At 38.3% G+C, this 16,235-nt stretch overlaps 1 protein-coding gene across 9 annotated transcripts in view; it reads right to left on the reverse strand.

Annotated features, from left to right (window-relative positions):
• Nucleotides 1-16,235, reverse strand: part of ATP2B1 (ATPase plasma membrane Ca2+ transporting 1) — a 117,986-nt gene that overhangs the window by 55,578 nt on the left and 46,173 nt on the right. For all 9 annotated transcript variants that reach the window (XM_009181409.3, XM_021922749.2, XM_031650657.1 and 6 more), the window contains exon 2: nucleotides 11,751-12,179. In XM_009181409.3, coding sequence (XP_009179673.1) covers nucleotides 11,751-11,958 — 208 coding nt within the window. In that variant the 5' untranslated portion in view covers nucleotides 11,959-12,179. The remainder of the gene's footprint in view (nucleotides 1-11,750; nucleotides 12,180-16,235) is intronic.

A 16,235-nucleotide genomic window follows, 5' to 3' on the forward strand; every position in this document is an offset into this window, starting at 1 on the left:
GACAGCAGTGACAAATGGTATTTTTCCTTAGTCTGTGTGAGAATGCTAGAGAAGCCAGGCACAGTGGCTCACGCCTATAATCCCAACACTTGGAAGCCAGGCACAGTGGCTCACGCCTATAATCCCAACACTTTGGGAGGCCGAGGTGGGCAGATCACCTGAGGTCAGGAGTTCGAGACCAGCCTGCCCAACATGGCGAAATCCCATCTCTACTAAAAACACAAAAATTAACCAGGTATGGTGGTGGGTGCCTATAATTCCAGCTGCTCAGGAGGCTGAGGCATGAGAATCGCTTGCACACAGGAGGCCGAGGTTGCAGTGAGCTAAGATCACGCCACTGCACTCCAGCCTGGGGAAAAGAGCAAGACTCTGCTTCCGAAAAAGAAAGAAAGAAAGAGAAAGAATGCTAGAGAAGAAGGCAGAGATAAACAGGATAATATCATTTTTAACTTCTCATATTAAATCTAACTTCAATTTGTGTTTTTGGCAAGAGCCTATTCCAAGAGAACATCAAAGGAGGAAGACAGGAAAACAGCAGATTACTGTAAGACTCTCAGCTTAAAGTGCTTTAACTATTAATCTCACTGCTCAGGCAGGCAAAGAGTAGAAGAGGGAATATAAATACATTATTAGAATAAATAATGAGAAACGAACATATAGCTTTAAAGTAATTATCTACTTCATTGAAGGATTCAACAAGATTCAAAGATTTCAGAAAACTATCTCACTAGCAACTATAACAGGGTCCATACTGGGCAGTACCGAAAATATTTTAGATTTCTCAGTTGGAAAAAAAAAAAAAAAGACTTATCAGTTGAAAGCTTCCAAAGAGCTCTAATCTTTCCAGAGTCAATGGAAAGCAAGGCAGTAAAGGACTGCAGTAATAAGGATGAGATTAGTCTATGGGTAGGTTTGTCTTATCTTGTGTTTGAATGCTCTTACTAGCAAAAAGAAAAAAAAAATGGAGATAGTGGTTGTATCAGCCTAACTCACAGTGTATAAAGACTACCATTTACTGAATACATGAGACATACCTGTAACACCTGATAAATATCACCACTAAAAAATAATTGGCCAAATCTTAACTTATATTGGTTATAACAGGGACCAATATTTTGTTACCACTGAAAAGAACAGTCACAGAGCTAAAGATAGCTTTAAAACATATCTTGAAGAGAGTATGGGAAGTAAAGGTCTTAAATGCTATTGTAATTCCTCTAAACTACCAACACACACAAAAGCACACACCTAGGACACTACACCAATACAACTATCTGGTACAGGAAGCAGAAGACCTAGGTTCCAGTTCACCTACTGAAATCTTGTGCAAGTCACTTAACTCTTTGGGGGTCAAGGGAGGGCACTAATATCAGCTGGCCAAACTTACAAGGTTGTTTTGAAGAACCAAAAGAGAAGGTATATACAGTTCATAAATCATAAACAGGCCAACTCTTAAGTAAGTGGAACACCAATTATAAACTGACTGAACACTAAAGTAATGTATTAATTCAATTTGAGGGACAATTAATTTCTATTAATAATAAACTTACACAATCTAAATATAATAAAACGAACAGTTTCGTAACAATAGTCTGTTTCCCAATAGATATTTACTGAATGTTTACTACTTCTAGGGAATTGTTCTACATGCTGAGGAATCAGTGTGAACAAGAACATTCAATAAGTTTATACTATCCTGGAGGTAGACAGTAGACAATTAAAATAACTACAGACAAGTACAATGAAGACAATAAAAAAGGGCCACTAGAACTCTCTTACTGGGCTACTTTAGCCTTTCTAAGGAGCTAACATTTGGCTTCAATCTGAACCTCCAGGGGTCAAGGGTGAGAAGACTTTCGAGCAGAACATTCCCAGCAGTGCAAAAGCAAATACAAAGGCCCAGAGATCAAAACAAGATTAGAAGATTTACTAGCCAGAAGCAAAGCCACTGTAGCTAAAACCCAGTGACCCAGGAGGAAAGAAGAGAGGGTCAAAATGGAAAAAGTGACCAAAGGTAAGAACATAGGGGCTAGGGAGAGGAGAATGGCATTCTCACCTTAAAGTGCAGTGAAAACCATTAAAGCAGAGTGGTGGTAACTACTCTGGATTTTAGAAAAATCACATAAATTGCTATCTGAAGGAAACTGAAGAGAGCAAGAGTGAAAGAAAAAGGCCAGTTGGGAGGCTGCTGCTTATAAAGTATAGATGATGGTGCCTGAATTTCGGTTTTAGAAGTGGAGGCAGAAGGGGATAAGTGGATTTGTCAGGTATTTTGGAAGGAGATCAGACAACGTACTTAAGGATTGGATGTAGGATGAAAGGGAAAGGTTGTTTTTTTTTTGTTTTTTTGTTTTTTTTTTTTTGCGAGGGGGTGGGGTCTCCAAGCACTTAAGTGAGTGGATGGTAGTCATATTCCAAGACAGGCGATTTTGAGAACTGAAGAATTAGGAGGAAAGGGGAGGGAGGAGTTAATGGTTCTGTTTCACAGATTTAAACAAAACAAGTGGAGGTGTCTAGTAGACAGCTGGCTCTCCATATTCAGAACTCAAGGAGAAGTCTGAGCCAGAGTCATCAATTATATTGATTCTGGAGCCACAAGCCCAATGAGAGCTCTCAGAAAGTTAAAGCAGATAAGAAGGGAGCTAGGCTGAGGCTACAGCACTGGAGCACCCAACACTGATGTTCAAATAGGGCAAGAGGAGTGCAAGGCACCTAAGAAGAAAGAGCCAATGAGGGAGGCAAGGAAGGCAGGGGAGGGGGGGAACGGAACAAAACAAAACATGTTCAGGTACTACTACAGAAGCCCAGAGACGAAAAGAGGTTTTAAAAAGATGATTTGGCTGACTATGGCAAATGATGTTAAAAGGCTGAGTAACAGACCAGAGAATGGAACACTTTCTTTCACTAGATAGAGGCTGATGACCTTGTAAGGAATATTCCAGTGCACTGGCATGGAAGAAAGTCTGATTAGAAAAGAGCTGAACAGAGAGTGGGAATGAGCAAGTGGAGACAGTAAGTATAGATTACTTTTCCCAAGAGTGTGATCCAGTGGGCAGAAATAAATCAGTAAAGATGAGTTCAAGTGGGTTTTATTTGCATTTTGTTTTTTAAAAGTAGGTGACAGACATTAAGACAAGTGACTTAATGACAATGATCAAGTGGAGAAGACAACACTGATGATATAGGAGACGAAGGGTAATACCACAGGTATTCCTTCGAAGAGGCCAGAGGCCTTGGAATTCAGGGCTGCAATGTTTGTCTAATAAAGATCCAAGAAGAGGCTTCTACTGTAAGGAGGGAGAAAGTAAAGTATGCGATACAGCTAAGCTGGTGGAAATGGCAAAGAAATTACTGGTCCTAGTTTTAAAAAATATAAATGATACCAAACTATTAGGAATAACTTATAAAACATATAATGAGAAATCTTCTGCCTAATTGGCTCAGTTAATTGTAGAGTAGTGGCAATGAGGCCAAGGTCATGCATGGAATTGATCTTCTTATGGCCCAGTTAGCTTCACAAAGAGAAAATACAACCAAAACACATCAAAAGTAGCCTCAGAATTATATGCTTTTAGGGTCTGACTCCATCACTGTTTGGAGTAATAAAAGTCTGTATTTGATCTATGACTAGATAATAGCTCAGAAGTACTGTCTTTATATTTGAAAAGAACATACTATAAAATAAAATACCATTTATATTAAGATCTTAATGTTTTACAAGAAAATGTAGCATCCCAATTGCAGGGACTAATAAAATTATGTCCCAGTGTAGGAAATAAAGTGGGGGGAATTTACTGGAATGTTGGATGAAGGTAGATTTAACTGACAATCTCAGTTAACACACAGCACATACTACAGTCTTATCAAATTCTGTACTAGAAATTTTGTCAGTATTTGTGCATATATCATATGTATATATGTGTCTGTATATGTTTATATTACATGTACATGTATGTATGTCTGTGATATGGTAAGGATGTTTATCCCTTCCAAATCTCATGTTGAAATGTGATTCCAAATGTTAGAGGTGGGGCTTAGTGGCGGTCATTGGATCATGAGGGTGAATCCTTCATGAACGGTTTAGCATCATCCCCTTGGTAATAAGTGAGTTCTTGCCCAGTAGGTTCACGCAAGATCTGGTTAAGAGTCTGGGAACTCCTCCTTCTCTCACTCCTGCTCTCATGTAATGTGTCTGCTCCTGCTTCACCTTCTGCCATGAGTAAAAAAAAGCACTCTGAGACATCCCCAGAAGCCAGGGAGATGCCAGTGCCATGCTTTCTGTATAGCCTGCAGAACTGTGAGCCAATTAAATCTCTTTTCTTTATAAGTTACCTAGTCTCAAGTATTTCTTTATAGCAATACGAAAATGAACACACACAGAAAATTGGCATTGAGGTGTGGGGCACTGCTATAAAGATACCTTAAAAAGTGGAAGCGGCTTTGTAGCTGGGTAACAGGCAGAGGCTGGAAGACTTTGGAGGGCTCAAAAGAAGACAGGGAGATGAGGGAAAGTCTGGAAACTTCTTAAAGACTGGTTAAATGGTTGTGACCAAGATGCTGACAGAGATATAAACACTGAAGACCAGGCTGACAAGTTCTCAGATGGAAATCAGAAACTTATTGGGAACTGGAACGAGGGTCACCCTTGTTATACCTTCGCAAAGAACTTGGCTGTATTGTGTCCATGCCTGAGGGATCTGTGGAAGTTTGAACTTAAGAGTAATGACCTAGGGTATCTAACAGAAGACTTTTCTCAACAGCAAAACATTCAGGAACTGGCATGTCTGATTCTAACAGCCTACTATTAGACGCAGGAGCAAAGGAATGACCTGAAGTTGGAACTTATAATTAAAAGCGAAGCAGAGGGTAAAAGTTTGGAAAATCTGCAGCCTGGCCCTGTGGTAGAGAAGGAAAACAAGTGGGCTGTGGTACAGTCACTTTCTAGAGAGATTAGCATGACTAAAAGAGAGCTGAGTGTTAATAGATAAGGCAATGAGAAAAAGGCCTCAAAGGCACTTCAGAGATCTTTGGGACAGCCCCTCCTATCACAGGCGCAGCAGTCTAGGTGGAAAGAATGCTTTCAAGGGCTAGGCCCAGGGTACAGCTGTCCTGCTTAGCTTCAGGACACTGCTCCCTGCATCCTGGCTGCTCTGGCTCCAGCCTTCGCTCAAAGGGTCCCAGGAACAGCTTGGGCCACAGCTCTGGAGGGCTCAATCCATAAGCCTTGGCAATTCCTATGTGGTATTAAGTTTGCAGATACTCAGAATGCAAGTGTGGCGGAGGCTTGGCAGTTTTCCCCTAGATTTCAAAGGAAATATCAGAAAGCCTTGGTGCCACAAGAGGGGCTCTGCCCCTAGGCACAGAGAAACTCCCCCACAGTGAAACTCCACTAGGGCAGTGCCAAGCGGAATTGTAGGGTTGGAGCCCCTAGAATGAGTCCCCACCAGGGCACTGCCTAGTAGAGCTGTGGGAAGGGGACCATTGTTTTCTAGATCCTAGAATGGTAGAGCCACTGGCAGTTTGCATCCTAACCCTAGAAAAGCCTCAATCACTCAACTACAATCTAAGAGAGAGCGACAGGGGCTGCACCTACCTTATAAAGCCAGAGGCTGAGCTGCCCAAGGCCTTGGGACTGCACCCTTTGTATCAGTGTGCCCTAGATGCAGAATATGCAGTCAAAGAAGATTGTTTTGGAACTTTATTGACTGTCCTGCTGGGATTCAGACTTGTGGAGTCTACTGCTCCTTTCTTTTGGCTGATTTTTCCCTTTTGAAATGGGAAGGTATACCCAATGCCTGTCCCATGACTGCATCTTGGAGTAAATAGCTTGTTTCTGATCTCACAGGCTTATAAAAAGAAGGAACTCATCTCCAGATGAGATTCTGGACTTTGAACTTTTTAATTAATACTGGAATTAGTTAAAACTCTGGGACACTATTGAGAAAGCATGACTGTATTTTGAAATGTGAGAAAGACATGAGATTTGGGGGGGGTGGGAGGCCAGGGGTGGAATAATACGGTTTGGATGTCTGTTCCCTCCAAATGTCATGCTGAAATGTGATTCCAAATGTTGGAGGTGGGGTCTAGTGGGAGGTGATTAGATCATGGGGGCAGACTTCTCATGGACAGTTTAGCACCATCCCCTTGGTGATAAGTGAGTTCTTGCTCAGTTAGGTCACATGAGATCTGGTTGTTTAAAAGCGTCTGGGACCTCCCCCTTTTTTCTCTTGATCCCTCTCTCACCATATGATGTGCCTGCTTCCACTTTACCTTCTGCCATGAGTAAAAGCTCCCTGAGGCCTCACCAGAAGCCAAGGAAATGCTGATGCCATGCTTCCTGTACAGCCTTGCAGAACCATGAGGCCAATTAAACCTCTTTTCTTTATAAATTACCCTGACTCAGGTATTTCTTTATAGCAGTGCACAAATGGACTAACACAGTCTGCATCATGGTGGACCTATAGCAGCAGCCAACCTGACTTTTCTAAGTGAGGGACACAGGAAAACGTGCAGACCAAGAAAGTACATAAAAATTTATGTTTATGTTTATTCTTCTTGGGAAACAATCTAATATTCTCATGATTTTCTCAATTTCAAAAGAGGAGGCGATCCCTTCCCTAACTGCAAATTTAAGAGACACTGTTCTCAAGTCAAACTCACACATTCTTTCCCAAATGCCTACTATGTCACTGTGCACTAGGAATACAAAGGGAAATAACTCAGGATGCCTTTCCCCACCACTTGCCCTCAAAGAGCTCGTAGTTTAGTGGGGGAGACTGACAAGCAACCAGTTCAACACTCTGGGTTGTGTGTGTTTTGGGCTTTCAAAACTAAAGCTCAGGAGAAAATCCTGGACCTAATTTCAGCAACCACCACTTAAAAGTTTAGTGTCTCATTTGCTTTCTTGCCCTTTACAAGTCCATGAAGCCATGCCTCTTACCGAATACCACTTGGCACCTGCCTTTAATTTTTATGAATTCATTTAAAAACATGAATTCCTTTTTTAATGTAGAACTCTCAATAACAAACATGATAGTAGGGCTGGAGGCCTATATACCAGAAACCCTATTATCAAAAAGTCTACCATCCAACATAAAATATAACATAGATAACACAGGACCACGAAGAGATGAAAGATATACCAAAAGCTAGTGTAAAAATATAAGGATCAAGGAATGTGATTTAGAATATGACTAAGAAAGTCAATGCAGGAAAATAACAAAGATACAGAAGAAAAAAAAAAAAACTGTGAAGGTAATTTTATGCAGTTAGGATGTTAGAAGCAGGTTATTTTGGTATAAAAGTGCATTCTTGGATTTTGAGGACTATAAGACAGATGCTTTCTCTAAGAGAGCCAAAAATATGAAGTTACAAGCCTCCATTCCAGTTCACCTTGCAATTTATATTTCCAATTTCTTTAGGAGTTAGGATGGTTAATCAGAACCACTGGGAAGTTTTTAATATGAAAATTACATCTGGTCAAAACACTTCCTAATGACCAGTATCACATGCATATGATATGCATACGATATTCTTCAAAACATATTGTTAGAAAACAAGTGATAAATGGGCAAGACAAAAAGAATCACATAAATACAATTTATTGAATAGGGCATTCTTTTTGTTCTTGAGACAGGGTCTCACTCTTTTGTGGGATCACACATGGCTCACTGCAGCCTTGACTGAGGCGATCCTCCCACACTCAAGCGATCCTCCCACCTCAGCCTCTTGAGTAGCTGGAACCACAGGCATGTGTCACCACTCTTGGCTCATTTTTTTTTTTTTTTTACCTTATTTTTTAAATGTTGCCCAGGCTGGTCTCAAATTCCTGGGTTCAAATGATCCTCCCACCTCAGCCTCCCAAAATGCTAGGATTACAGGTGTGAGCCACCATACTTGGTCAGGGTATGTTTTTTAAATGAAGAACAAATTGATAAGCAGAACCTTAAACCAAATTTTTTTTCACCATGTAATTCCAAAATGTTTTTTCCCTATCAAAAATTACTATTGAGAAGACTGCGCTACCTCTTTCTTCATATTGCAACTCTTTTACAAGCTAAGTGAACTGAACTTTTGTAACAGGCAACACACAATGCGGTGGTTAAAGCATGGTCTCTGAAGCCAGAATAAGACTGGAGCCAGAGTGAGACTCTGGGTAAACTGTTTAACTTTTTTGTGCTGAGGGTTCTTTGGCTGTAAAATAAACTTGTTAAGATATTAACTTATTTTAATATTTTCAAGTGCTAATAGCCAATCTAGCACAAAAAGTGTTATCTATCATAAGGATAAGCTATCATTTTTGTGGTTATTGCCTAAGAAATGTCTTGGGTTGTTCCTCCATAATTTACAGAAATCCAATATTGACACCCCCAATATTTCTGATTTCCCTTCTCCACTCATTTTTTTAAAAAACGTATCGCCAACACACTACACATTTCATTTAGTTGTCTTGTGAACTGTCTCCCCATGTGAACATGTGAAAATTAGGCAGAGATGTTTGTTTTATTCATGGATGTATACCCAGGGCCTAGAAAAATGCCTACTGCATGGCAGATACTAAAAAATACTACAAAATTTCAGCAATTCTAAGATGCACATATTCTTACATAGAGTCTCTAAAATTGTGATGATTTAATTATACACCGACAACTGCCTTCCAGTAACTGCCAGGCCCCACCACCTTTTTTAGCGGAAGTATATAAAACACACAACAATCAATATCCTAAGTCTGAAGAAAGTATACGTCATCAATAAATGAATGAACTAAAGGGACAGGTAAGACAACTTCGGTTTTACCTAATTGAAATTCATGTACTTTGAAGAATCATTGTAATTCTCACTTTCCCTGATTATAAACAGGTTATTCTAACAAAAGAGTACTTGCTGTCTAGTTCATTTCCTTGGACATACAAACTCCTAATTGCTTATTCCTGGTCATGTTTCATTTATTACCATTTGTATGCTTGATCAGTGACAAAATGTTTCTGAGTGAATTATTTCTACTAAGTTAAACTAAAACTATGAAGATTCTTTGGAAATAACATTCTAGTGAAGGCTGCTGCTGTTTTTTTGAGACAGGGTCCCTCTGTTACCCAGGCTGGAGTGCAGTGGTGCAATCATAGCTCACTGCAGCCTCAAACTCCTAGGCTCAAGTGATCCTCCTGCCTCAGTCTCCTGAATAGCAGAGATGCATGTGCCACCACAGTGGTTAATCTTTTTATTTGCAGAGATGGGGTTTTGCTATATTGCCTAGGCCGGTCCTGAACTTCTAGGTTCAAGCAATCCTCCTGCCTTGGCCTTTCAAAGTGTTGGGATTACAGGTGTGAGCCACCGCACTGCTGTTTTCATTTGTATTTTCAACTGTAAATATAAGTATAATGCTTAAAATGGCTTGCTTCACATTATTTTTAAAAGATCATTTCAAAAAACAAATTGTGTATATATAAACAGTGAGGACAATAGTTTATACAAATTTTAGCAAATATTAAATTCACAATACTAGGAAGAACATGAGCAAACACTTTCTACGAATTAAAGAGGGGATAATAATGCATGAATTTATCTAATGGCCCAAAGCAGCAACAATTCACATAGAATTCTGAGTGGTAAGTGGGTATTTCTAGAGATTATCCATAGCTTCCAACATACTGTCAAAAGGGTACATAACTATCCCCTTATCAAATTTTAAAAACCACTGTACTAGATGCAAAATTTTCAGTTAACTTAACTTCACTAATTAAACCAATTTAAAAGGCACCGCTCCAAATAACAGCATGAAAGAAACTGTAGTGCAAACTTATGAGAAATCATGTCTATAAAAATGAGAAGGCATTCTCATTTTCAAGTGGTGGGGTATTCAGTTATCGGAAGACAAGAACTTTGATTAATAGAGAAATGCAAGTTAGGGTTAGGGGAAGTACAGGTTAGGGGAAGTACAGTTGAGTGAAGATTTGAAACTAAAGCTCAATATTGCTTTTATGAAGAAACTATGTTGTTCTATTGACGGCTCCTTACTGTTAGTGTTGCCTATCAACTTGATGATAAAACCATGAGATTTTAATGGTTAAGCTGAATTAACAGATCTACCAGCTGAGAACAACATACTAATGTACAAATCTCTAAGATGTTATAATAACTCAAAGTCAGTTTGCATAATGAATAAGCTTCAAATTTTGTCAAATTACTGTCTATTAAAGTCCATGGGAACTGTTTCTGATACTCTTAGTTATACCTTAGGTATGCAATCAATTTTGTCAAATTACTGTCTATTCAAGGCCATGGGAATTGTTTCTGATACTCTTAGTTATACCTTACGTATGCCATCAATTTTGTCAAATTACTATCTATTCAAGTCCATGGGAACTGTTCCTGATACTCTTAGTTATACCTTAGATATGCAATACCATCTTAATGTATTAATAGTTGGGATTGATCTTGTAGTAATCAAACCCAACTACATTAAAATGGTATAACATATCTAAGGTATAACTAAGAAGCTGATGCTTCTAGTGGTTCCAATTTGAAAAGATCCAGAAAACCTTGAAGAGTTAACAGGTCTTGCAGGAAAAGAACATATTCCAAATAGTCTAAAGAAGCCCTGTTGGCACACGTGTGAATACTGACTCTGGCTTCCTCAAGATCATGCTACTTCAGAGAAATCAAAGTAACTACCTATCATTAAAATAATTAACAATTCACAAAGAATTACACAGGTTACAAAGGTTTTAAATAATTTTAAAATATAATTTAAAGTTACTTAATTTTGTAAAAGCCTTTTTGCTATTACATTAAATATCATCTAACCAATAGCATGGCATAAAATGTTTCAGGAAATGAAGAAAAATACTTTTGCTTAATTTCTCTAGAACTGGCTTTGGAATATATACTAATAATATACTTTAAAATTTTACATTAATAATTTCTCATCTTTAATAAAATAAATTGTAATCCCCATTCATCCTCATAAGTGTCCCTTCCCAACTCTGTCTTTACAATTTGGAAATGCTTTCCAGAAATGTCCTAACCTTAATTTTATGTTCAATCTGATTAATTTATAAAAGGCAACCTTCTGAAATCATTTCAAAGACCATAATGCCAGAAAGTTATAATGAATTTTCCTTTTTGATTCTCAAAAAGAAAAACCTGCCACAAATACAAATTTATGAAACCAAAGGCTTCTGTGAAAACAGGGATATTCAACATAATTCAAAGACTGAAAACTAGTTTTATTAAAAGAAATGTCTGTTAGGTGAAAAACTAACTTCCGTCTAATCTAGTTCATTTGCTTTAGGAACTCCTGAGCTAATTATTAAAGGTTAGGTTAAGCCTCATAAGCTAAAACCAACTCAATCAGCTACTGACAGTGACAACTATTTTAAGCCACCCAGCAAAATGAAGGATAGTGATCTGAGAGTTTATTTCCACCAAATCCCTGGGAGGCATCCAAGCCTGGTTCCATCCTTTATAGCTCAAAGGGAAGACAATCTTTTTATCATAAACAGGCAGCAGTAGTATGTATAATGGAACAAAATATTTCATCCCGCCAATCTAAAACATATAAATTAATTTGCAACATTTATGTGTTATTATAAAAATACTTTACCTGTACTAATCTGATAACCCATTTTTAATGTCACTATAATTATGTCATAATCATACAATCACCAACATAATATAAGCATGCTTATTTTTAAGCCCAATATATAGAACTCCTTGCACAAAGAACCAAAAACAAGCATAATAAAACTCACCTTCATTGGGAGATGTTTTCAATTTGGTGCAAATTCCATAGACATCTCCATAGCTTTCCTGTATTTTTCGTAATGCATCTGTGGACCTGAGCTCCATGAGAGCTCGCAGCTCTGCGAGCGTAATTCCAAAGTCTCCATCATGATTAGCTTCCTTCAAAGAGTTTTTCACACCACTGTAAGCAACTGAGTTGTTTGCCATGTCGCCCATTACAAGTATAATATATCAGAAGGAAAATGTTTCCCAAAAGAATTTAATTTTCACTTGATGTATTTCCAAGATGAAAATCTTTTAAATATGAAAATCTTTCTTAAACCAAACACTCATTGTATGACTTTGTAAAGCAGCATCAGCAGCGACATTTCCCAGAGAAGTATCTTGACCTTTGGCCCATGACTAGTTTCTCCGTATCAATCATGAGATGTACACATCTGTAAGAAGAAAATATTTAAAAGTTAATAAAATCTATCTTAAGAGTATTATGCACATAAGCATATTCTCTAAATGTCATCAAGTAGCTAAAGTACATTATTTAATAACATAAATAGTTTTGAACTTCAGTCCTGTGCTTTTAAAGTGTTTTGCATAACAGATCAAAGTACAACTTTTAAATAAATTGTGTATCAAAAGACATTAGATTACATCAACATTAAATGAAACTGCAGTTCACATGACTGAATTTTATGATCCACTCAGCATTAGTGTTATTGTTCCAGGCACTATGCTAGTTGTTTTAAATTCATTTTCTCACTTAATCATTACAATTTAATCCCATGAAGTATGACTCCTTCTTCTTCTACTGAGAAGAGCAGACTTCAAGAAAGTGAGTTTTCTGCCCAGCTAACAAATGGTTGAAATGTCTGAGGTGGACTGTATCCAAGCCCAAGTTCTTTTTAATATTATACTTGGATTTCTCTCTGCAAATCTTTCATATGGAATAGCGCCTGAAAGGACAAAAAGCGTAACAGATCCTTTAATATTATTATTTCCTGTAATTCTCATTGGCCACTCTTGTGACTCTACCATCTTCTGGCTGTCAAAAACTATACTCTATATGACTTATCACATGTCACCACCTCAGGTCTTCCTTTGACCTCCTATCTAAAGAAATTCTCTACTCTTTTGTTTTCCTTGCCCAGTCTTATTATTACCTAAATTTATCTTGTTCATTTGTTTATATGTTATTTTTTTCCCTCCATCTACAGTACTAGTTCTGAGGGTACAGTTTGTCCATTTCTACATCTTGAGAACCTAAAACTGTACCAGACACATGGTAGACACTCAGTAAAAGTCTAAGGAATGAATACATGCATTACATTTATTTCTTCATCTCAACTCCTCCTATTATTCTAATCTGACTAAAGATAAGCTTTCTTCTCCATACAATCACCTCAAAGTTAACATGCCCAACGATGGACTCATCTCATTCACTCATTTAACAGCTCTGCCACCACCATTATACTTATCAGCTCAGCTAGGAATCTTAAATCGCCTTTGATTCCATCCTTTCCGGCTTCAGTCTGTTACTAAGTTAATTCTACCTTTGAAAAGTCTCTTCTGTATATAACCCCCTTTCTTCCTGATCTTCAAGTTCTTCTACGCAAATTAGAATCACTAATCCCTTGGTTCTTCCTCATTCTAATATCTCACACATACAATGTCCTGAGCATTCTGCTGCTACATTTAGTTTTTGAAATAGGCATCATGCCACTAAATCTAAACCTACAAGATGAAAATGCAGCCCCACTGCTCATGACTCTCTCACTCCATTTTACAGACTCAACTTCTTTCCACCTCAAGCAATCTACCTGCACTCAAAAATATTTTTTAAATGTTCGATGATTAGAACTAGAAAAGATTAGAATGGCCAATGCAATAAATCTTCAGCTATGAAACTGTTATGAAGATGTCTGTAATCATGGTATATGGTCCTCATACTTCAGCATACATCAGAATCACCCGGAGAACTGGTTAGATTGCTGGGCCCCACACCTCAAGCATTTTTAGATTCAGGTAGATTAAGGTGGGGCTCAATAATCTGCATTTCTAACAATTTTTGGGGTGAAGTTGATGCTATCAGTCTAGGGAGCACACTTGTGAGAACAACTGAACTGGAGAATGGGCTAAAAACTTAGAATCTGTATCAGTGAGTTCAGGATGGCTAGGTGAGAAAAGTTTGCTTGCCTTAGGTTAAATTTGCAAAGACGTGATAGTTATAGATTCTGCAAGACATTTTCTTGCATTGCCTGCTTCCTCCCACTTCACAAATCCTTATGCTTGTCTAATTATTACCAATTTTACTCATCTCCTAGGCAAACTGGGTTCCCTCCTACGCACATATCAATTATTATAATAATCCAACTTGAAAAACTGGAGAGGGTAGTTATTTGGTAATCTCCTTAGGTTTCTATATCCAGAGTCTGTTGGCCTGAACATCACACTAACCTTAAAACAGATTATTATTTAACAAATAAAATAATTAAGATAAGTCTGTGTGTTGAGGGCATGTTTGTTCATCTGTCCTATGGTTTCCACAAAGAGGAATTTTCCTCAACAACTCCTGGCCTGCTGCCTCATCAATCATCATGGATGTGAAATGACCTGCCTGGTAAGAGATTTTGCTAGAGAAACTAGACATATGTAGCTTCTTCACCTCTGCCTTCTGTGGGGAGCCAGATATCTGTAGGACTCATGTATTCTGGTTTGAATTCTTAGGGGCAGACCCCAAGATTTAAAAGCCCACTGGAGTGGAGGTAAATAATTGCTTAGTTCTGGGTTCAATACTAGAGCCTTGTTGTCACACAAAAACCAAGTCATCCATTCCAGCTTTCAGAAGTAATAAAACTGATTTTTTTTATTCCTATGTGCCAATTTGTCTTCTCTTCACAGAATTCAAGCAGGAGAAAAGACTGTTATTCATTGAATGCCTTTGAATTCCTCAACAACAGGGATACGTAACACAGCTAAGACTGGAACCTATATCTACTATACAGCCTCCACTTTACGTCTTCACATTTAATAGGTCAAAATGGAAGTTTTCGTAGGTCACAAAATCGTGAAATAACACCAAATGTACCCATTTATACAATAAATCAGAACTGAAGGACCACTGTCGTATTTGCTATTTGCCACCTCAGCATCCCTTTCCCTATCTTTCAGCAATAGCCTCACTTTTCATTTAGGAATCTGTGCTTCCCCAATGCTCAACAGAGTCTGAGCAGAGTTCCATGCCCATTCCCAAATATCCCCAGCAGTCATGCTGATTATCAGTTCTGGAATGTGAATGTGACCTAACAAGAGCCAACGGGTGGTAACAAGACTTCTGCTGTGACTCTGGGGCAGACACTTGTTTATTCTAATTGAACTTAAATCTGAGAGACACATGAAGAGCTACTGTGGTCATCTGATACCACAAGGGGAAAGTCTCTGAAAATGGATTCAATAGACAGCACGTGGAGCAGAGAGAGAGAGAGAGTGAGCGAGTGAGCATGTGCTTGTCAGTCCTGGACATCAGTTGAGCCCCTGGGTCAATCAGCGACTAAAGTTTGTCCTATCACTGATCTTTTCCGTAATTTGTCAATAAATGCCCTTCCAGGGTTGAGTCTTCTACTACTTTGCAAGACACAGAGCTTTGATAAGCACATGATTATTAATCATGCTCAATTCCCTCACTGTTTAAAGAAAAGGAAGTCCAGACAACAGCACCAAATGCAAATGAGCCACTTTCCCAAAGTGGACCTATTTGAATTACCAATATCCTGCAAATTATACAGCAGGTTGTTGTCTATTTCTAGATCATCTATAGCTCCTTTTACTATTTTCTTCTTTACCTACTCTTCCATTCATCTACTTGGCTGATTGACAAAAATACTAAGGACAATAAAAAAGTTTTGCTTTTCACTTGTTAGCTACAACATGACAATCAAGTGAGACAAACGCTCTTTGGGACTGATATACAACAGCAAGCAGAACATCTATTTTGCTTCTCTTTGTTCTCTAAAAGAATTTTATCTACTATTTGAAAAGTGTAAGAAAAAATATTAAGTGGAAGCTGAGGCCCAAGAAGAGGCAGATTTTAAAGAAAGCACATGTAGGCCTCCTGGCTTACAAAATTTAGCCCAGAATAAATGTTGTCTCTGAACAAACTACTGTTGGTAGTCTTTGAGGTATTACAAAACACACACACACACACACACACACAAAGGTAGCTGAAGACTGGAGTTGGGCAAAAATGGTTACAATATTCAAAAAGAACAACAAGGTGGATTTTTACTGACATATAATCTTTACTGTGAATGGGTAGGGCCTTAGAAAAAGACAAAAGGATGATTATATCCTAGTAGTTAGTAGAGCTCATAAAGAGACAGGTTGGTTAATAATATAATTTCAATCAATTCCTTCCTTCATGAGGTCATTTTACAGATCAAGGAAAAGTTGTGTGAAAGTTATTCAGACTCAGCCGGGCGCGGTGGCTCACGCCTATACTC

Source organism: Papio anubis, chromosome 9 (genome assembly GCF_008728515.1).
Source record: "Papio anubis isolate 15944 chromosome 9, Panubis1.0, whole genome shotgun sequence".
NCBI lineage: Eukaryota > Metazoa > Chordata > Mammalia > Primates > Cercopithecidae > Papio > Papio anubis.